Consider the following 23,995-nt stretch of genomic DNA (forward strand, 5'->3'; position numbering starts at 1 on the left):
CAAAACCAAAGGGATTTCTCAAACACTGCTTAGTACACTTACCCCTAAATTCTATCATTTGTGGATTAGGTGGAAGCAGACCTTAGGAGAGTGGCGTGCTCTTAATAGTTTACGCATCTAATGAGGAGGCATAGAGCTCCCTCTACTGGCTGAAGCAGGCCATGGCAAGAGTAGGGAAGGTGACAAGTTTTTTTTTCTCCATACCAGAACTATTACTACAGTATTTTCTATTATAGTCAATCGTGTAGATCTTCAAATCGATTACACGCCACCATGGTAATATAATGATGTTACCCACTGCTTGTTGTATCCCTAATTTACCTAAAATGTATTGATATACTTATTTTCTATAGGAGGCTCAGTGGGTAGATATACCCAAGACAGAACAATTAGGGTAACAAGGATTGGACGCAGCCAGACCCTAAAGGTGATCCCAATTGCCTATTACTGACAATTTAGCACATTAAGGGAAGAAGGGAGGGGGGGGGGGTCTGCACTACAGATGAGTTGAAATGAAGGTGGGTTTGTGTTAGTAGCAAAATAAACATTTTATTATAATGAGTCACAATGCGCAAATATATATATATATGTTGAGATAATGCAACAAAAACCACATTGCATGTATGAGTTTATGCATGTGAGATAAATGTAACAGCACCAATCAATAATGAATGCCACAACTTATACCCCGGCTCTGTTTTATCCATCTTACATGGCACCAGCTGTATTTTAATAAAAACATTTAAGCTTGCAGCCCACATCACGGGATTCCAATTCTCTGCAAGTCCCTACACTGGCATGTATGTACTATGCCCAGCAGAATTATTGAGACAAAAGAGGATATCAATATTCCAGAATTTACACTGACTCTACTCACCGCTTCATACATGTACCCCTATATCTTTAATATGTAAGCCTTAAGGTGCAGGGCCCTCTGTCCTCTTGTTTATTCTCCGCACTATCCTTGCAGTCAAGCTTCTTCCCTTCAGTGACTGCACCCAATGAAGGGTGAGCGCTGGCTCACTCATTGGCTGCTTAACTGCCCTACACCTGCTGATTTTTACTGTTAATATACAGTATATTAGGACTGACACAGATCTGGTGGAACATCTGCAAATTTGCCGATGACTGAGACTAGATAGACGCAGCCCAGACACAGTGAGAACCCCTGTGCAAGTCTGCAAGTGATTTGTGGGAAATATCACTATTTGCTCTCCTGTCTCCTGTCCATATGCAATTCACTCACCATGCAATGATTTCCCCAGTCTGTGCAAGTCTGACCCTTCCACAACTCTGCGACAGAGACAGGCTGATCAGTGCCGGCACTGACATCATACAACCTACCTTTAAACGCCAGAACATGTCTGCCTTTTTTTTTCTGACATTGCCAGTTACTACCCACAAACGCTGACCTGTCAGTCAAATTGCAAGGGCATTGCAATGAGATCTTTGCACACAGCTTAAGGGTCATATCAGTAAACTCTGCATCTATTTGTCCACTAGGACTTTATCAATTAGGTCCAGCCGCAAAATGTAGCGAGGATTTTTACTTGCAGTCTCATGAGCTTCGATAAAATCGGCGGCAAAAATGCACACTGTGGCTTTTATCAGATGGGGAAATCGATAGATTCCAGCACTTATTCTGGTGGACGCGCTCAGGTGCGAATTTGCATCCTTGCGAGTTTCACATGAACATACATCCGCATGCCAGTGGGAATCTCTCCCATCTTTTGATCGTCGCTGAGCATCGAATGATGGCGAAGGCGCAAGTATATGTCAGGGTGGTCCAGACCACCCTTACATATGTGTGTAGAACTGTAGGGAATTGGGCGGGCAGCTGGCATCTGGTTATGTCAGTTGTCCGCCCGAAACCCCCCCCGCATGTGCGTCAGGGACAAATTAGCATGTGTACGCTCAGCATATCCATATGCTAATGGCCCAGCCCGGAACCCCACGCCCCTCTCCACCCCCCACCCCCCCCCGCTCGCAAGGCTGGGTGCGTGCACCCGGCGAACAAACTTTGTGCTGCGTTCGCACGCACCCAGTGTATACACATGTGCAGAAATGCTGCTGCGCATATGAAAAACATCGGTCCCTGTGCGAGCGAGCGACCACTGCAAATGAACCAGAAAAAGGGCCATAATGTGGAGCATTCTATACATGGTAAAACCTGTGCCTAATTGGAATGCCCCTTAAATGCGGACAGATTCAGTATGCGTATCCTCCCAACTGTCCTGATTTTTGTGAGACCATTCCTTTTTTGGGCTGGCTGCAGTGTCCTGCGGCAAAGGGTGTGGTAGGGCCCCTGTCACTCGCTGCTCTCTCAAAACAGCAGTGCATAGATGCTGTGCGCATCTATTCACGGGTGACAGAGGGACTGGAGACATGGCCAGCAGCTCACAGTGTGCCCCATAGTGACAAAAATGGGGGTGTGGCTCTCAATTGTTGTTTTCCCATGAGGTCCTGCCCCCTTTGCAGAGGCACCACCCTCTTTTAGGAGTCTTTATTTGTTTACATTTCGATGTCAGTGACGAGAGAAGCTGGACGCAGGCAGTGCACCCTGCCCCCGGTTGTCGTGCTCGGAGGGGGTTACACCAAAGTGCCAGCTCTTCTGTAGTTACAGGAGATGGGTGCTGCCGGGTGATATTCTCCTGCAGCACCCGACTCCTGTCATAGAAGAATAGTCTGCTAATACTGCCCATTCACCATCTCCAGAGAGGCTGGGTATTCCCCAAAAGTGATGCAAAAAGAAGCAAAAGAGTCCCCCGATGCCACACCCCCTTTCAAGGTGGCTGCACCTCTGGCAGTGGGAGTTTGATAGACAGTGTACACGGGGTTTCAACGCTGGTTGTGGATTCATACATCTACAGCATCTAGATGGACAGTCACTAGGTCGACAACAAAAGATTGACAAGTTCAAAAGGTTGAAAAGGTCAACATTTTTCAAATTTTTTGTGTATCTATGTTGACACCTGTCGACCTGGACCCTCAAATAGTGTAACGCGTACCCTCACATGGCTCGCTTTGCTCATCATGCTCTGCCCGTGACTTCATACCACACAGACTGCCCCCCCCCCCCCCCCCCCAACAAATACAGATGGCTACCTAATGTTTCCTATTGGGTGGGCGAAGACAAGAGGCACTCAGCCACAGTCACCCTGATGCATACCCCTATGATTACTGTCACACATAAACCTGTAACTCACTGCATAAAGTCTGTCTTATCGCAGTGGGGTAACACATGCTGACGCCCAGGCTGATCTATTGCAATTCCCTAACAACCTTGTCTGTCCTAGAGATGTCCATTAGCCCAGATAGCTTGTAGTAGAAAAATGTTTTGTAAAATGTTTGTTAGAATTTAGATGGGTTAGCATTATACTATACCCAGATCTGACTCTGTGAATCAGTGGTGCATAAAATATATATAAATAGCACACTGCAGTACACTGTGTGATCAGATCTCTAGGAGAGGGCTCCAATATATATAACCCAGCAATTGTGGGCAAAGTGATATATTTAGACTGATATACTCAGATCGACCAGGAGAGGGCGCAGAACAAACTATACATCTGCGAAATACCACTCCAAAGCCCGAAATTAATTATAACAATGTGTAACTCCTGCTGATCACTGTGCCCTGTGTCAATAGGCTAAACAGCATTATACTATAAACTGGAATAGTGTGACAACAGGGTGTAACATCAGAGTCCTTACTGCTGAATAACAGCAACAACAAAACTCATTTTTCCATCAGGGCCACATAAAACGGACACTCGTGTAAATTTTTAAAACACATTTATTTTCTTCTCTTAGAACACACTATCTGTATTTGTGTATGTATTGTATGTGATTTTAACTTCTTCAAAATCTCAGCTGTTTATGTAAAGTTCCCATACCCTGATATAGGGAATATTAGAATAAAAACCATTAAAAGTTATATTTTAAAGAAAAATTTCATGTGCGTTCCCACAAACAGCCCCTTCCTTCTTTTCCTGTAAAATGTATACATCCATGCTGTAGGGAACAGCACCCCCGTTCTTGATTAAAAAATTATTTTTTGGGGTCTCCTTACCCTGTTTCGAATCAGGGATCCATTAATCCATTAGGTTGTGCGAACACACACCAACTCCTCACGGAGTAAAACCCCATGTGAAAAATTCCCTTATTAGCAAGGACAGCCCCTGCTCTACTCATCACCTCCTATTGGACAGTGCAACCATTTGTCCCATCAGGATCTGTGCATATACAGTAGTTGACATGATCAAAAGGTTGACACAACCAACAGGTTGATATTGCATTGGCCAACACATAAAAAGCATGGCAAGCTAAGTGGTGCACTCTATGGGGGTCCATGTGCTCCTGTGCTGACATTGACACCATAAAAATGTGAAAAAGTCATGATGTTAAAGGGGGCGTGTCGTGCTCCACCCTAGGGGCGTGGCTAGTTACAGATATGGGCGTATATGCTTATTGTGCGATATTTCTAGATAACATTGTGAACTATATTATGGGAAATTTAGCAAGTACTGATAATAACATTTCTGCCTGCATGATTGGATTTAACCCCTTTTCTTATAAATATGAAAGTCCCGGCATTGCCTTCTACACACAGTGGTGGCGAAGATTCTGCGGACAGAACCAATCTTTAGCTTATGAACAGCCTAGCCGCTAGTGACATTGCCAGGTAGGGGGACATGTTTCCTAACCATGCTTGGGACAATATAAGTTCAATTAAGGGTCAGCAGTACAGAACTGCCCCATAGTCCTTGTAAATGCCGGGGCTGGGTAGTGTCATTTAATACAGTATCGACTGAGTTTATTACTTCCAGTGAAACCATAAATTATAAAAGGTTTAGGGGGAAATTTACTAAGATGTGTATTTTACTTCACATGTGATGTTGCTATGGGCAACCAATCAGAATCTACTTCTTATTTAGCACCCTCTAGAACAGGGATGGGGAACCTTCGGCCCTCCAGCTGTTGTGGGACTACACATCTAAGCATGCCTTGTTACAGGTTTGCTATGTGGCCATGCTACAACTGTTGCAGGGCATGCTGGGATATGTAGTTCAACAACAGCCGGAGGGCTGAAGGATCCCCATCCCTGCTCTAGAAGATAGTGGACAGGATCGGATTGGTTGATCACATGTGAAGTAGAATACACATCTTAGTAAATTTCCCCCATAATGAGGTCACGTAGCCTGTATAATACAGGGCTTTCTCACCTGGGTATAGTAGACTCAAATACTTTCTGAATTAGGAACACATTATACTGTATGTATGGAATCGGTACATCTGTCAGACCACACTTAGGTCTACAGTCATTAGGTCGACCCCACTAGGTTGACTGGCAGGAAGGTCAACATGGGCCAAGGTCGACATGACTTAAGGTCGAATTTGCATAAAGGTCGACATGAGGAAGGGCGACTGGTCATAAGGTCGACATGGGTTTTTCACTGTTTTTTGACCCGGATGTCGACACAGTCGACATGGACACAGTTGGCAATGAGAATCGGCCCCTCGCAACGCTCGCTTCGCTCGCAATGCTTCGGGCACGGTGGCTCGCTTCGCTCGCCACAGCTTTAATAACCTCCTCCACACCCTAGTGGATGGTAGGGCATGAAATACCGCCTGTCGGCACATGTCGGCTCAAAAATCAGTGAAAAACCCCATGTCGACCTTATGACCAGTCGACCTTCCTCATGTCGACCTTTATGCAAATTCGACCTTAAGTCATGTCGACCTTGGCCCATGTCGACCTTAAGTCAGGTCGACCTTCCTGCCAGTCGACCTAGTGGGGTCGACCTAATGACTGTAGACCTAAGTTCATTCTAATAGATGACCGCTTCCCGTATGTATATATCTATCTGTCTGTCTAAGAAATATATATGTGTTTATATGTGTTAAACCTTTTCTTTTTTTTTTTTTTCATTATTAAAGGTTAAGTATTAACTCAACTCCCGGAGGGAATTAACCCCTTCACTAAAACCAAGAAACTGATCAATCTGCCTAATTTCTGGGTCCCTAAGTGTTAATAGTTTCACATATCGTTACTTGCGCCATTTATTACAATAAAAATTACAATATAAAGAGAGTGCTTTGCCTATTTGCTCAAAAGCAACACCGGATTAGCGAACAGGATTTCCCCATGAGATGAATGGATAATGTACTAACTGATATTTGCCCATTATTATCCAACCTTGCTGGCCACACATCAGACCAACTTTCCTCCAACCATCCAACTAGTTGGTTGGTTGGACTGAAAATCTGGTACTGTATGGAAGCAAATGCCAATAAGCTATTTGCTCACAAACTCAGGAGAATGGACAAAAACATTCAGGGAAATTTTTAAATCAAATAGGTCCAACTATAGTACATTGTCTGAGTGACAGTTGTTGTCCATTTTCAGATTTGGGAAACAAATGACTTAATTACAAATTACATTTGCTCCCATCCAGTACCAGGTTTTTATTCCATCCAACCAACTAGTTGGATGGTTGGAGGAAAGTTGGTCTGATGTGTGGCCAGAGATTTGGACATTTGGAAGAGGAATGTGGGCGGTTCTACACTACAGCATAAAAGGGAATGTGATTCCACAGCATCATTCCCCAGGACAGCGAGTAAAGGAATGGTAAGAGTCTACTTACTGCTGAGTGATGGAACACTTATATCTGTATTATACATGTATTAATAAATGTTCTGCTATAGGAGGTGTCCGTGTACATTCTGCTGGTGGCCATGCTGGCCGGCCTAGTCACTGCTCGGGACTCGTGTGGTAAGTCAATTCTATTAATATTTACATATATAGCGCATAATCTGTTATTCTGTCTGTCAGATATGAAGATGTTTCTACATTGTATTGATCCCTAAATTGTAACGTTCTCATCTTGGTACCAGCAAATATTAAGGGGTTCTACATACTTGGTCTGGCTGGGCTGCAGATGATTCTACCCTCTGTCCTAGATTGATATGATATTGTCATAGGTAACCAGCATTCTACATACTTGGTCTGGCTGGGCTGCAGATGATTACACCTCAGGTGCTGGATGTATTTAAAAGCTTTGGTAATTGATCATTCTGCACACTGCTTTAGATATCAGAAATGTGTTTTTGACACACTTAATTTTGCAAGTTAAAAAGCAAATCTCAGTTGCCTATGTGAAGGGAGGAATATCTTATAACTCTTAATGACACATGCTATTTTGGAATACATGGATGTTTATGTAGGCAACTTTTATTACCATTCATTGTAGTAGGGGGGGGGGGGGTTGGGATTGGGTGGGGTGAGTCCAATTAATGAGTGCAGATGCATTTAAAGATCATTACATAGGCTGTGTGCATGGGTTAGCTGAGTGCATCATTTTTAAAGTGCGGCATAATAAAAATATAACTGTGGCGTTATACTGGCGTTACACTGAAGTGAAACAGAAGGACAGAAGCAACAACTCGAGAAAACCAAAGACTGCTTTGAGTGAGTTCAATTTATTCTCACGACATACTACCTCTGGCTGCTTAATCTGGCTACTCAACCATAATATCATCATTTTTACATCTGCAAACAACTTTTACTATCAATGTTAATAATTGTATTTGCACTGTCAGTTTTGTAAATGCCCAGCTGTACCTCTAATGACTTCTCCTGTCCTGCTCTTCCATTGATTTTAGGTGTCCCCCAAAATTTTATTCTTGGCCCTCTTCTTCTCTATCTCTATACGTCCTCTATGGGTGAGCTTATTTGCTCACTCGACTTCCACGATCACATCTATGCTGATAACACTGAAATCTACCGCTCCTTTCCTGACCGCTCTCCCTCTATCCTCTCTCATATCTCCAACTGTCTCTCTGCTGTCTACTCTTGGATGACCCAGCTCATTTTCAGACTTAAAATATCAAGGACTAAGCTGACCTCTTTCCACCCTCCTGCATAAAACCCGACCATCTCTCATCCTAACCTACTGTTTATGCTCACCTCTTTCCCTTCTGTGTCACCCCTGTCTGTCTAACCCTCCCTTTTTAGAATGTAAGCTCTCACGAGCAGGGCCCTCTCTCCTCATGTGCCTTTCTTAGAATATATAAACCTCTGCCACCCTGATGATTGCTTCAGTGTCCTGTCCCCTGATGCAACTATCCGTATTAACCATGTACTTGTCCTAAACTGTCTTGTGCTGTAATTCGTTATGTGTTTTTGCTAATAACTATACTCTGTAAAGCGCTGTGGAATATGTATGCGCTATATAAGAAACTATAAATAAATAAGGGGTAAATTTTCCTAAAATTGGAGTTCTATTGAAGATAATAGATTGTATCCCATAGATGTTTGCCCATAGCAACATCCCATCTTGAGTGACTCACATCTGTGTAAATTTACCCCTAAGTATCCCCAAAATGTAACAATGCAGTCCCTACTTTTCCAGCATCAGCCACATCTAATGTCATATGGGCTACCTTCACATGATATTTTGGGTGAGGGATCTGACCTCGCCTGTGATTTCGGCACAGCAGGTGTTACCATATAGGCAAGTGGCTTGCATAGAAATATAGATATTATTTTATACCATCTTTAATGTAATGTGATTTTAACCATAGTGTATATATTATGTATGTGTATATATAAAAGTAGGAATAGCTTAATAATTAGGATATCATAGTTTAATGTTTAGACATTGTAGTATAGCTTGTGTTTTACTAAATAATATGAATGACCACTTTGTAACATATCAAATGCAACTGAATTAATTTAGGAGACAAAATATCTAAGGCATGCTAATTAGCAGATAGAGATATGTTGATTCCCCCAGGTCCATACATCCTTATTAACCAAGTATAAACAAAGTAATGTACTTACCACCCCAGGATGCAAATAACAGAACCAGGGCCGGTGCTAGGGGGTTCGGCGCCCTCCTGCAAACTATAAATTTGTGCCCAACCAAACTTTACAAAGGGAGGGGTGTGGCCACACAATAATGCTCCCACTCCAAATTACACTACACAGTAGCACAATCTTATTCAGGTGCCGTAACTAGCCATTTTGGTGCCATGTGTGAAAAAATAGGGACAGCGCGCGCAAAATTGTAGCAGCGTGGCTTCATGGGGAATTGGCGTGGTCACATAAAAGTACCAATAACACCATAATCCCCATAACACATTATGCTTCACACCTCAAAGCCCATAACACATTATAGTAACCACACACAGTAATGCACATTATTCGTAATGCCACACATCATGATGCCCCTTGCACAGTATGCAGAACACCATAATGCCCATTACACATTATGCCACACACTGTAATTCCCCTTACATAATATGCCATGCACTATAATGCCCATATGACATTGACACACATTATGCTACACATAATGCCCCGAGTACTCCTGCATATGCCCACATTTGTAGCGTTGCTTATTCATAACACCCACACCAGTTGCGAAAAGTAGTTGCTCTGCTTACAAGTAGTGCCCACATGAGTTGCCGACAGTAGTAGCGCTGCGTAACCATATACCCACTCCAGATGCTGACAGTAGTACCTCTGCTTATACACATACCCACACCAGTTGCCGACATTAGTAGCACTGCGTAACCATATACCCACTCCAGATGCTGACAGTAGTGCCTCTGCTTATACGTAGTGCCCACACCAGTTGCCGACAGTAGTAGCACTGTGTAACCATATGCCCACACCAGTTGCCGACATTAGTAGCGCTGCCTGTACACATGCCCACACCAGTTGCCGACATTAGTAGTGCTGCCTCTACACGTGCCCACACCAGTTGCCGACAGTAGTACCGCTGCCTACACACGTGCCCACACCAGTTGCCGACATTAGTAGCGCTGCATATAGACGTGCCCACACCAGTTGCTGACATTAGCAGCGCTGCCTACAAACGTGCCCACACCAGTTGCTGAAATTAGTAGTGCTGCATACACATGTGCCCACACACCAGTTGCCGACATTAGTAGTGCTGCCTACACATGTGCCCACACCAGTTGCTGACATTAGTAGTGCTGCCTATACAAGTGCCCACATTAGTTACCGACATTAGTACACTCACACTTTACAATGGTGGCACTGGCAGCTCATCCTCTCCTGTTTCCTGGTGTCTTCATTCAGCCTTGCTCCCTTGTAGCTCCGCCCCTTCTGCCCCATGTAGCCATGCCCCCTCCGCCAGTGTAGCTCCGCCCCCTTTCGGACCCTGCTGATAATGAGCTAGGAGGGATCTCTGTGCCTCCGGCGCTGCTGCCTGTGATGAAGTGTGACAGGCGCAGCAGCAGCAGCCGGCAGGCACGGAGGACAGCAGAGGATGCACAGCAGGGACAGCGCCTCTCCTGCACGGTGCCTACCTGCTTTGCATCCTCTGCTGAGTGGGAAGCGCCGGCCCTGAACAGAACAATAAGACAAAAGGGTATTTAAGCATATACTAGTTAGCACAGACTGTATATGTTTAGCAAATGCAAACTAGCTATTGTCCAGTTATACTGCGGGACAGGATACAACCGTTTAAACTGGGGTACTTCAAAGGGACTAATTTGTGATATAAGAAAAGAAAGAGGTAGGTAGACTGACACACTCACCCTATCCAGAGAGATGTGAGGCAGTGAGAGAAGACATCAGAAGCGAGATGAACCAAGGAATGGGCTGGAGTGAGAGGCGGACGGTATAATTTATGTCAGTGTCGTAGCAGTCTAAGTCTGTCAATTGTTTAATGTTTTATGTAATATAAGCAAGGAGGTGTGTGTGTGTATATATATATATATATATATATATATATATATATATATATATATATATATATATATATATATATTATACACATACACACACATCAATTACTGTGTTAATGTATTCTGTAATGGTTTGTGTTGCCTGTAAATATCAGACTTGAACTCTTGTGAAAAGTACTCTGCATATTGTATTGTAAAGTCTATTAGAATATAATTGCAGATGTCAAATATGTGTGTATATATTATGTTATTATATCAATACAAGATAATAATATCTCAATAACTATTATTGGGATAAGAGATATATGATTCCTAAAACTCAACACAGGAAGTACAGTAAAATGATCATAATGCGATCAGTCTACTTCTCGCTGATGACCGGGATGAGCTCCCGTCAGAGTCACTGTCCCAGCAATCAGGAATGATACATCAGGGCAAATACATATTCTGAAGGTTTTCTAAAGGATTCTTTATTTCTGGGGGCTGGCTCACATAATAATGAATATGTCCCTATATCACCGGCATGCGTGCTGTGAAAGCAGTGGTGTAGCTAGGTGCCCGGAGCAAAGGCATGTTTTGCACCCCCCCAATTTGTAGTAAGAGGGGCTCTTGCACAGCTAAAAGGGGGCGCAGCCTAACCTTATACCACACACCATAATTCACATTGAACATTTTAACGGGGCGAATGTTGTAATACCCATTACACATAACGCCACATGCTGTAATGCCCATTACACATAAGGTGCAAGGTTTCTTAATACAATTCAGCCTGCTGCACCCTTCACCCCCCTCCTACACACACACACAATAGTGGGTAGATGCAGTGTAGGATGGAGAAGCACAGTGTGGCAGGGAGAGGAATTGTGCGAGGGATGAAGGGGATACTGGGCTAGGGCAGTCGGTGAGATGGTGGGGAACGCTAGGCTAGAATGGAGGACACTGAGGGAATAGGGGACTCTAGGCAGGATGGGAGGGGGGTATTACTGTGACAGGCAAGTTGGTGGTTTCTAGTTGCAGGGGTGGTGAAATGGGTGTAGTGGGCTGGTTGGTTAGGGGAGACACTGGGACACTGAGAATGGGATGGGGAGGGGGTCAGTAACAGACTATAATCCGTCAGTGCTGTGCAGGGACCTGGTTCTCCTCAGAGTTTCAGGCTTCCTCACAGGCCTCTAGTTTTTCAGGTCCTGGGCTCCCCATCTCTCCCCACATACCTGCACAGGTTTCACAGATCTGTCCTCCTGTACCCGGCTCCCTATGGTGGCAGCCTTCATCCCTCCTTCACCCATCAGTCTGTGGCACTATACCGATCTGTTTGGCACAATACTAGTCACGGTGCATGCTGACACATCTATGGAACCATGGTGTCAAATTAGGTGGACAAAATAAATGAATGAAGCAGCAATAAGAGGACCACACAGGTGGGTGTTGGAGGTGGGTTAATTTGCACCCATGGGGGGAGGGGGGGTAGGAAGAGGGTCACTCACCACTTGTAGCACCCCTCTGTCACCTCCAATATAAAGTTGATCCGGGTCCCCCGGGTGAAAAGCAGCAGGAGTTTGGGGATGTTGAGTTTGGAAGAGTAGGAGGCGTGCAACCCCCCACCCAGGAGGACACCCAGCACCCACACAGCCAGGTGCCCCATGTCTGCCAGCAGTGCTCCTGGGGTCTTCTTAGTCCTACAAGTACCAACACTGTTTTTTGTAGTGGCCCAGCTTTCATGTAGTGGCCCAGCTTTCAATCTCCTCCAGGTGACCCTGTGGGCTACAGCACCCTGCACCTCATTGACCAGCTGTCTGATGCGTGATAATATTCCGGGTGTCTTGTTCACCGGCGGGGAATGTCACAGCGTTTGCACGGAGCCGTTTTCCGCAAGTACCGTACAGATCATGGTGAGCAGGAGGCAGGCTGCTTGTTATCAGCTCCCGCCGGCCGCCATGTGTATTATGTGCAGCAGCAGCGTCCCCTCCTCCACTCACACTGCTATCCGACTCGGAGGAAGAGAGGGAGGAGGCGGGTGCTGCTGTACACAGGCACACACATACCGCACTGTGATAACGTGCTGCTACCGAGCCCGGCTACAGCCTGTGTCAGCGCTACATGGCAGCACAAAGGTATTGCTGTACAGCGGCGTTGGCACCGCGGCAGTCATGACAGGACAGGTCAGAGGGGACCAGGAGTGCAGCACTACAGATCGGTAACACAGATCCGATCTGCGGTGGGAGGGTGAGCCCTTTCATGGCGCAATGCGAGGGGACGTCGCCTGGAGCTTGAGCTCCACCGTAGCTACACTTTTGTGTGAAAGGGGGGGGAGACAGGAGGCAGTGCTCAAAAACCGAGCCTTGTTTAGGGGTGTGGCCATGCCCCCACTGTGAAACGTGGGTGCAGGCATTGCACAGTGGGGCGGGGCCACAATGATGTGATTCGCAGCATCAAGTCCCTGTGGACCCCCTGCCAAGGGGGGATTGTGGGAGGCTGGCGGGATTGCAGGGGACTTGCACACCTTCCCGGGGGACCAGTAGGCTGACCTGATTTTGAGCCTCCCAGCAATTCCGGGTGGGTAGGTAAGTATGCTTTTCTTTCTCTCCAATTTTATCCCTGTTTTTCGGGAGCCTCTTGGCCATTCCGGGAGAGCACGCAAGTATGGCTAAAGTATTGATAGGCTACAGAAAAGAGTAATCTGTTTCAAACTACTGTCACTAATGAAATACCTGATTAAAAAGATAAGTCTTGAGCCTGTACTTGAAGGTGTCTGGAGTTTACTGCTTAAGGAAGCGAGTTCCAAAGAATTGGAGGTGCTAAAATAAAGACTCAACCCCCAAATGAAGTATGAGAGGTTCAAGATAATGGGGCCCATACATCAAACAGCTATTGGGGTAATTCCCCATTCTGCTGATGCCCGGGTCAGGAGATCCTGAAAATCCAGTATGTTGTAATCCCAGATTGGCCAATTCATTCCCCAAAAGATTGGTATAAAGTTATCAATGCATTCCCCAAAAGATTGGTATAAAGTTATCAATGCGTGGCGGTCATACAGGGGCAAAACAATACCTCAAAAGTTACAGTGTGGGGTTCATGTAGAGTTTTGTGGAAAATACAGATTTGTCAACAGCTCAAACGGTACTCTAGCCTGCAGTGATCATGGTCATTCCTATGGACCTAGCCCCAGGATGATCATGAGGTGTACATTTCTACTAGATGAGAATTACAGTTTGTCCAAATTATTTTACTTCAATAACTTTGCTTACTCCAGTGGTGTCAAACTCATGGCCCTCCAACTGTTGTGAAACTACACTTCCCAGCATGCCCTACCACAGGTGTTATATAATGGATTGCTAAAACATGCAGGGATGTGTAGTTCCACAACAGCTGGAGGTCCCTGAGTTTGACACCACTGGCTTACACTACCGTTCAAAAGTTTGAGGTCACTTGTTTTTTAAATAAAAGCACTTTTTTTTTCAATGAAGTTAACATTGAATTAAATAGAAATACACTCTATACAATGTTAATGTGATAAATGACTATACTAGCTGCAAATGTCTGACTTTTAAAGGAATATCTATATAGGTGTATAGAGGCACATTTCTAGAAACCATCATTCCAGTGTTCTAATGGTTCATTGTGTTAGAACTTAGAAGACCATTGGATGATTAGAAAACCCTTGTGCAATTATGTTAGCATAGCTGAAAATGGGTTTGCTTGTTATTCCTTTAAGCTAGTTGAGTATCATTGTGGGTTGGATTATACTCTCAAAATGTCCAGAAAAGGAGAACTCATGTGAAATTCAAAAAGGCTATTCTTGTTCTTAGAAATAAAGGCTATTCCATGCGAGAAATTGCCAAGAAACGAAACATTTGCTACAACAGTGTGTACTACTCCCTTCAGTGAACAGCACAAACAGGCTCTAATCAGAGCAGAAAGAGAAGTGGGAGACCCCGGTGAACAACTGAGCAATAATACAAGTACATTAGAGTCTTTTGTTTGAGAAATAGATGCTTCACAGGTCCTCAACTGGCCGCTTCATTAAATGGTACCCACAAAATATCTATTCTCTGAAGGGAGTAGTACAGACTGTTGTAGGAAATGTTCAGTTTTTAGGGGTTTTAGGAAATATTTAATCTTAATAAAAATGATTCATGTGTAGGGCCATACATCCACATACTGTTGGGAATCCCTTTAGAAGTACATCCTGGTCCTTTTTATATGTGATTTCAGTCTTTTACAACCAGTCATGAAGGCCGGAGCCTTGCTCCCCAACTTTCTGTAACATCTAACATTTATTATATATTATTAGATAACCCCGCCCTTCATGAGAAGAAGCTGAGCATCCTCAATCTACTGGCCTGCTGGAATGAGGATTCTGATTGTTTCAGCAAATCAAACATTAATAAGTATCGGAGCTGCAAAGAAATCAAGCAGGCTCACTGTGGTGCCAAAGGTGAGTAATGTGCAGGGGCAGATTGAGAGGGAAAACCGGGGTATGATGAAGGGGGTGGGATACTTCCTCCTCATAGGTACCAGAGTGACTTTGATGCAGTCACAGCCTTCCTTGAATCTTTTGCTTCAAATGTATCTGCAAACAGGGCCTTAATAACCAATAAATAGGGCGCCAGGACTGCGGGGAGGGGGGGGGGGGGGGGGTGTTGCAGGTGACAGCTAGGGAATAAAATTAATGCACTAATTTATTCCATGCTTGCCAGCTATCACCCGTCCTGATGTACTGTGATGGTTAAAGTTCTTAAGGTGACTGATGGAACCATTACTTTATGTACTTTGTGCTACAGCGCCAGCTGGGCAGCCTAAAGCCAAAGTCTCCTTCACACACCACAAGCTTTAGATCATACATGCCAGTTGTATAACCTTCATTACATGCACATGGGCAGTATGACTGGCGAGTCCCTGAGCGCCCATACACGTGTGTTTGGCAGCATTACAAGGGGAGCTACATGTGTATTAGCCTAGGGCACCTGGATCCTTTAGTCGGGCCCATCTATGTAGTTATGCTTATGCTGGTGCTAAAGGAGGGAACATTTGTGCAACGACTGAGACACCCACCTTCAGTGTCTACAGGTGCTGCAATCTTGCTTTGTGTGTCTTTACCATCAGTTACACCATTGAAACTTGCACCAACCCTATGCTAGATTCAGATCATCCGACAGCAAATGAGCGATTCATTGTCTCTGTATGCCACCACATTCAGCAACTAAAGAGCGCCCATCACATTCTAATACACTTTTTTTGTGTGTGTATCCAAATCTGTAATTGTATTTTATATGTTTCTGTGCAGAAACACCACCTACTGTACAATAACATTTTTGGGTACTTGTTTCCTAGCACGGCGCCACCGACTTTATCTTATGGCATCGGGTCTATCATATCGGGTCGCATCGCATGCGATGCGATCAGACCCGATTTTGGTACTTGTCTAGCATCACGGCGCCCATCGCATTGCAGACCATTTGGTATGCGATATTGCACGATGTTCACCAATGTTATACAATTTAAAAATTGTATGTCATTGTATATGGCATACAATGCAATGGGATGCGATAACTTCTATAAGCACCCTAATGGGTGCTTACAATGTTAAATCCACCCCCCCCACTATAACCGTGAACCCGAAGCGTGGGGAGCGACGCGTCCTCTGACCTTTTCATACCCCCACTATCCACGTCGGCGTGGAGTTTATCTTATAAAGTGTGGCGAGCCACCGAGCCCGAAGCGTGGCGAGCGGACGTGTATACCTGAAGTTATGCGGGGCTCGCCACACTTTGTAAAGTCAACTCCACGCCAACGTGGATAGTGGGGGTATGAAAAGGTCGGAGGACGCGTACCGCCGGTCTCGCTGCGCTCGCCACGCTTCGAGTTCACGTTTATAGTGGGGGGTGGCGTGGGGGTGCATTTAACATTGTAAGCACCCATTAGGGTGCTTATACAATTTTTCATCGTATAAAATCGCATTGAATCGGGTGTATGGCATGCGACGCGATCAAAAAATAGTGCGATCAATATCGGGGGCGCCGTGATAATACACAAGTACCCCATTTTTTTTTTTTTTGGTACAGTCACCCTGATGGGTGATTAGTATGTTAAATGCACCCCCAGACCTGATTTTTAATTGTACAGCCACCCTGATGGGTGATAATGCACCCCCATTGTTAATGCCACCCCCACTATCAACGCCATCCCGAAGCGTGGTGAGTAAACCAGTACTCATTTTTGGTTGGTTCTTGTGCAGATATCTTTGTGTTTTGCCCACAGATACACGCTTTTGCAGCTCATTTTTAATATTTGTGTACTATCTATAAAGATAGTTTATGTGCATTGGATAGATGAGTTAGTATATCTTTAAGAATCTAGCAGCACAGCAGAGAAACGTGATCAGGAACAGCCCCCCCCCCCCATTACATTATTATATATGCACCTCCAGGCTGCTCCCCCTGTATATAATAACAGGACCCCACAGGCTGCTCCCCCTGAACAGTTTTACCTGATCTCTGAGTCTTGACACCGGACACAGAGGCGGGAAGCAGTGTGGGGGGTTTTCATTCCCCTGATAAGCGTAAAAAAATACTTCTATATTTATTTAAGTTAGGCTTAGACATCGCATTTATACAGGAGGCCCATTTGGTTCCCGCAGAAATCCTAAAATTAAATACTTTGGGATGGTCGGTCTTATCATCTGCCCCATATAATTCAAAGGCTAGAGGGGTGGTTACACTGATTAGAAGACACATCCCCGTCACGACCCACTCTCTTCAAACTGACCCCGAGGGACGTTTCTGTATAGTCAATATAACTATCCATAAGACCCGATATATCCTGGCGTATGCGTCAAATGCCAATAAAGTCAGTTTTTCATAACCATAGCCACTAAATGACTCACTTACGCTCATCAAAATATAGTTTTGGCAGGTGACGTTAAACTTACGGCATCTACTATCCTAGACCGAAATGACACGACTTCCACTAGGCGTTCCAACCCAAAGTATGGTATTAAATACCTCCTTAACCAGCTACATTTAATAGACGTGTGGAGGGCATGCCACCCCATCGAGAGGGAATACACATGGCTCCCTCTCTAGAATTGATTACGTTCTTATGTCCTCTTCGTTGTTCCCTAAGGTCATGGAAACTGCACTGGAACCCATTACTTTGTCAGATCATGGGGTAAGTTGGGTGGCTTTGGCGACATCTGTATATAAAGGTCAGATTCGACAGTGGAGATTCCCATCCCAGCTGACAGACACTCAATCCTTTCGTAATATGCTGGAAGCGTCCTGGATGGACTATAAGCATAACAATCTCCAGACAGAGAACGAATCCCCACTTTTATTCTGGCAGGCGTCCAAACCAGTACTACGGGGTAATATTATCTCTTATACCTCAAAACATAAAAAAGACTCCCAGAGATTAAATCTTAAGGCCCAGGCTGGACTGACTGAGGCTTATTAGGCATTCCAAAATTCCCCCACATTGGCCAATAAAGCTAAATATAATGAGCAAAAAAACCTTTTTGATGCTTTATTATCACAACTAGAATCTAAAATCATATTTTTTGTGACAGGCCAGATTTCACAAATCTGGGAATAGGTCTAGTCGACTGCTAACTAATTTGTTGCGTGGCCTCCAGAGGGCAGACGGCACAGTGGTCCATATTGGGCCACAGATTACTGACACGCTCTGTAACTTCTACGAGGCACTCTACTCCCCACCCCTTAACAATGATCAGCAAAGGGAGACCTTCTGGGAGTCCCTCTCCCATCCCACACTAGACGCAGACTCCTCAAGTTCTCTGCTGATGCCCATAACTGAGGAGGAGGTCTTGGCCACGATAAAGTCACTTAAATTAGGCAAATCCCCCAGGCCCGGATGGCCTCTCAAATGAATAGTGTAAACTTCTTGCTCCCAAACTAACTAAACCCCTGTCTGCCCTCTATAACTCAATACTACAAGGCACCTCTCCCCCGTTACATTTTAATTTGGCCATTCTTAAAATTATCCACAAACCTGGTAGAGACCCTCTCCTCCCTGGTTCCTACCGACCTATCTCCCTTTTAAATACAGATTACAAGATCTTCACTAAAATCCTGGCAGACAGACTTAAATTTAAACTTCCCTCCCTGGTTCACTCTGACCAAACGGGCTTCGTTTGGGACGCCATTCCGTCCTTAATGTACGTAAGGCCTTGACGGTTATGCAATGGGTGGAGTCTACTGGGAGTCCTGGGCCTTAAGCACTACTTTCACTAGATGCCGAGAAGGCTTTTGATCTGGTCACATGGGATCACCTATTTTACACTATTGAGAGGTTTGGGCCTCCCGGTGGACTTCATCCGTACCATTAAACTACTATATTCAGGATCATCATCCCAAATCCTGATGAATACTTATTTGTCCAGCCCAAAATCACTGTTCAGAGGAACTAGACAGAGGTGCCCTTTGTCGCCTCTGCTGTTCGCTCTAGCAGTAGAGCCCCTGGTGATAACCTTGAGAGCCTCGCAGGTCTTTACTGGAATACGAGTGAACACCTCCGAGGTCAAATTAAGCTTATTTGCAGACGATATACTTTTATATCTAATCCTCACGTCTCGATCCCTGCCATACAACAGATTTTGCTGCACTTCTCACATTTTTCAGGTTTTCGGGTAAACTATGATGAATCCTGCCTACTGCCCCTGTCTGCCTCCTCTATATCTTTCAATTCATCCTCTTTCACTTCACAGTTTACTGTCTGTTCACACACACTTACATATCTGGGAGTCTTGATTCCTAAAAAACTAAATGACCTCTACAATGCAAATATTCCCCCTTCCTATACATCGATTGATAAGCTGTTGACTGGATGGATGGATTTGTCTGACGCTTTGACGGGCAGAGTGGCAGTGATTAAGGCTATAGCCTTCCCTAAATTATCCTACCTCTTGCAGATGTTGCCACTGCAGCTCCACAATATAGACTTACAAAGATTTAGGTCACTATTTCTTAAATTTACCTGGGCGGGGAAAAAGGCCTGTATACCATACAACTGACTAAAACTCAATAAGACTGATGGGGGATTTGGCATGCCTGACATACAAGCATTCTCTCAAGCAGCGCACTTTAGATATATCATAGACTGGTTTACAATCAGATCAGAATATACCTCCCCTCCCTTGAAAAACAGCTATTCCACCCATACTCCCAAGCTGCCCTCCTACATTCCCCACTTAAACTGATACCTGATTAGATATTTGTACTCGGATCTTATTGCAGCAGGGAAAGAATCTCAACATCAGAAACTCCATACCAGGTGGATATCCCTGATCTCCCTGCGCCGGCTGGTCTTTTTAAAAAGTTCCCATTTACCATGAGCTACTTGCAGTTGGCTGCTTTACAGGAGACTCACATAAAATTCCTAAATAGGGCATACATGGCGCCAGTGAAGAGGGCACATTTTGTCCTCAGTGACACTGGATCTTGCTACATATGCCAAAAATCCAATGCCTCCTACTACCATAACTGGGAGTGCAGGAAAATCAGATTCTTTTGTGATAAGGTGATTAATTTTATAAATAGTACTTACGCCCTGAAACTCCAGAAGCACCCGGCTGCATGCCTATTTTTATATTTTCAAGTGTGGGACCTTGGTCCTAAGAAACCACAGACTTTACCAGTCTTGACCAATATCTTAACAATTAGCAAAAAGCTAATCCTTACACACTGGATACACAGAAGTTCCCCTTCCATCATGGAGTTAAGGAAAGCCATCTTGAGTACACTATTTTACGAACGACATGCCTTGAGGGCAGACCTAGAGGAGCTCCTCGCTTTTATAAAAAGTGGGAGTTGTACATTCTTAGTCTTGATCAACAGGACCAGGGACGAATACAAAAAAAGTATTTGAATCCACTACCTGGTTCCTTCTCCGACCAGATTTCAGCTTAACACTGTTTTATATACCGTCTAATGTGTGGAGTCTTGTTACCTACGCATGATGTAATTGACTGTTTCAGGTCAAAATTGCATTTGTATTGACACGGTACACAGAAGGAGATATATAAAATGTATTGAAGTAAGTGGTTCTGTCTTTTGTCCCCCCCCCCCCCCCCCCTTTTTCTTGTTTTATGATTACAAGTGTTGGTACTTATGTAGTATCTGGGCGCCCGATTTTGTGATTGTATGCCTTAACTTAAGGCATACAATCAGATGCAATATCGCATACGACCATATCGCATGCGATGACCCGATTTTTTTTCCATAGGATTCAATGTTAAAATGGACTGAGTCCATTTTAACATGGAATTCAATGGGGAAAAAGGGGTCCTTTTCATACCCCTACTATCCAAGTGGGCATGGAGTTGGATATAAACCTGTAGCGAGCCACCGAGCCCGAAGCGTAGCGAGCCCCAGGTTTATATCCAACTCCATGCCCACTTGGATAGTAGGGGTATGAAAAGGACCCCTTTTTCCCATTTGAATTCCATGTTAAAATGGACTCGGTCCATTTTAACATTGAATCCTATGGAAAAATCGGGTCCATCATGCGATATGGTCGTATGCGATGCGATGGACCCGATTTCAAAATCGGGCGCCCAGATACTACATAAGTACCCAAGTGTTATAATGCTTTGTTGGAATGCTACAATAGTCCACGGAGAAGTGTCTAGATCTATATTTTTTTTATTCAGAATGTTGACGTTGGGTCAGCTACCTTGCTTATTCATAATAACTAGGAAACCGAGTCTAAAAAGAGACACTGGAACATAGAACAGTTAAACTGACCTTTATTAGACAAAACAAACTGCTGACAACGGAATAATACATAGTTTGAAATGTCTCTTAATGATGCTTCTCCGTTCGATTTCATCAATAATTTTTCTCCTCACGTATTTTTTGAAATACCTGATTATATGTTAATACGTTCCTGACAATGTATTTTCTGCTCTGTATGTTATGATGTTTTCCACTGTAAAACACAATAAAATTATTTATTTAAAAAAGAAATAAAGAAAGGTATGCCAAGATACAACATTATGGTTGTAGTAGACTATTTTCTATATAAAAAATAGTGCCTGACTAGCAGTTTACTGTTAATCCAAATCTGTAATGCAACTCTGTACGAACGAACACCACCAGTACACATAAACTGAATAAACAAACTCAATTTGTCCACACCAAAAAAAAAAACAATCACATTTGTCCCCAAAGGAAAACACACACACACACACACACGGCCCCTTTCCCAATGCTTCTAAAGAGACCCCTTTCCACAGCAGTTAATAATGTTATTCCCCATAATAGTGCCCTAGTTAATTTTCTAGACCACAGTAGTGCCTTAGTTAATGTTATGCCCCATAGCTCTGCCTTAGTTTATTTTAAGAACCATAGCAAGGTATGATTCATACAATGTTACACTGTAGGGCTGCCAGTGCACATTATGCAACACAGTACCCAATTCACATTAGGACAAATGTATTAAGCCTTAACAAGTGAATAAAGTAGAGGTTGATAACAACAGCCAATCATCTTCTGTCATGCTACAGACAGTTTGAAAAATGACTGGAGCCTATTGGCTGGTCCTTTATCACCCTCTATCACTTGGCCCACTATGACATACATTATCCCCAGTTCCTATTATGCCACAATACAGAGCCTTAATCAATATTATGCCACACTTTAGTGCCTCGACATCATTTTGTGTTGCATTACAGTGCCCTAGATTATATTATGTCACATTTTAATGCCCTCCAGATAATTTCATACTAAATTCTAATGAGAAGGGATATATCTAGATATACTGTAGGACCCAATGCAAATGTTTGTGAGGACCCTTAAGTATCACCCAATGATGGTTTATGTATTTGACACATGCATCTGTGACATGGAAGGTGGCCTGTCTTAGCTCTGGGGGGGGGGGGGGGGGTAGATTTATTAAGCTCGGTGAAGTGATAAACTGTCTGTTTTTTATCACCGTCCAATCAGCTGCTACCTGTAAAGCTACAGGCTTGGTTTGAGAAATGACAGGTAAGAGCTGATTGGCCGGTGATAAAAACCAGACAGTTTATCACTTCACCAAGCTTAATAAATCTACCCCAGGGTCCCATAACAGCTGCAGCTCTGGGACTATAAAGCAGCTGCACCTATGGTAGCTATTCCTTTGTACAGAACACATGTATATGTGAAAGTGGCCCCTCTCCCCTCTGGGCCCCATAGCAGCTGCTCTCCCTGCACCTATGGTAGCTACAACCTTGGTACTAACCAATCAACTTATGTCATGCTGATTGATTCTTTTCGGGCTGTGTTTAAAAATGTCCATTAGGAGCTGATTGGTGCTTGATCTCTCTCCAAGCTCATCTCTACCAAAGAGCTGTTATTTTGTTGCATAGGTGTATATATACTGTAGTTTATAAAGTTCTGGCAGTATATAGATATATTGTAAAGAAAAAAAGTCTCTATCCGCACACACAATTCACTTTATTTGAATATTTTTGTTCTTTTAATACAGATGGAATCTACACTCTTACCACTGATGATGGGATTTCTTATGAAACCTTCTGTGACATGACCACCGGTGGAGGAGGTTGGACTTTGGTGGCCAGCGTCCATGAAAACTTTTTACTTGGGAAGTGCACTACTGGAGATCGCTGGTCCAGCCAACAGGGGAACAACATAAATAACCTGGAAGGAGACGGCAACTGGGCAAACTATAACACATTTGGGTCACCTGATGGGGCCACCAGTGATGACTACAAGGTAAGAAGGACCATTCGTGTCAGGATTCCTGCTATTTTATATCCCATTCAGCGTCTATTGCGGTAGGTGAGGTGGTTACCCTGTTATCTGGAGGTATAAATGTTTCTCTGACACGTTACGTATCAATATTATTTCTCTTTTTGCTTGTCTTGATAAAGGGTATTGTAGCCTGAAACGTTATACAATGAAATTTGATTCATTGTCAATTTATTGTAAGCCTACAGAGTGCCGTCCAGCCTACAGCTACTTACTAATATTATTTCTCCTATATGGTCAGAACCCTGGTTATTACGATATATCGGCTAATGATGTGGGGATATGGCATGTTCCAAACAAGACACCACTATCCAAATGGAGGGATTCCGCCATTCTCCGATATCGCACAGATAATGGCTTTTTGCCTGATGGAAGGTGGAAACCTCTTGAATCTGTACAAGGTAAAGTATGAATCAGAAGTATATATTTATTTTACAAGACTAATCAATATAACACTATAGCGACAGATGTAGATACAGACAGTATACAGTATCTCCTTTCTTTAA

At 43.9% G+C, this 23,995-nt stretch overlaps 1 protein-coding gene across 1 annotated transcript; it reads left to right on the top strand.

The window, feature by feature from the left end:
* The first annotated feature begins 6,531 nt into the window (after window positions 1-6,531).
* Window positions 6,532-23,901, top strand: LOC146021321 (intelectin-1-like). Its single transcript, XM_083155114.1, has 5 exons — window positions 6,532-6,631; window positions 6,709-6,775; window positions 15,014-15,157; window positions 23,206-23,453; window positions 23,731-23,901. Exons 1-5 carry the CDS (start codon window positions 6,629-6,631, stop codon window positions 23,899-23,901), a joined length of 633 nt encoding a protein of 210 aa, XP_083011240.1. The 5' UTR covers window positions 6,532-6,628.
* Window positions 23,902-23,995: the final 94 nt, after the last annotated feature.

Source organism: Crinia signifera, chromosome 7 (genome assembly GCF_055691185.1).
Source record: "Crinia signifera chromosome 7, ASM5569118v1, whole genome shotgun sequence".
NCBI lineage: Eukaryota > Metazoa > Chordata > Amphibia > Anura > Myobatrachidae > Crinia > Crinia signifera.

Coding starts and splice junctions, on each gene's coding strand:
- LOC146021321 (XM_083155114.1), top strand. Junction 15,158..23,205: donor GGCTCACTGTGGTGCCAAAG/GTGAGTAATGTG, acceptor CTTTTAATACAG/ATGGAATCTACACTCTTACC. Junction 23,454..23,730: donor CCACCAGTGATGACTACAAG/GTAAGAAGGACC, acceptor CTATATGGTCAG/AACCCTGGTTATTACGATAT.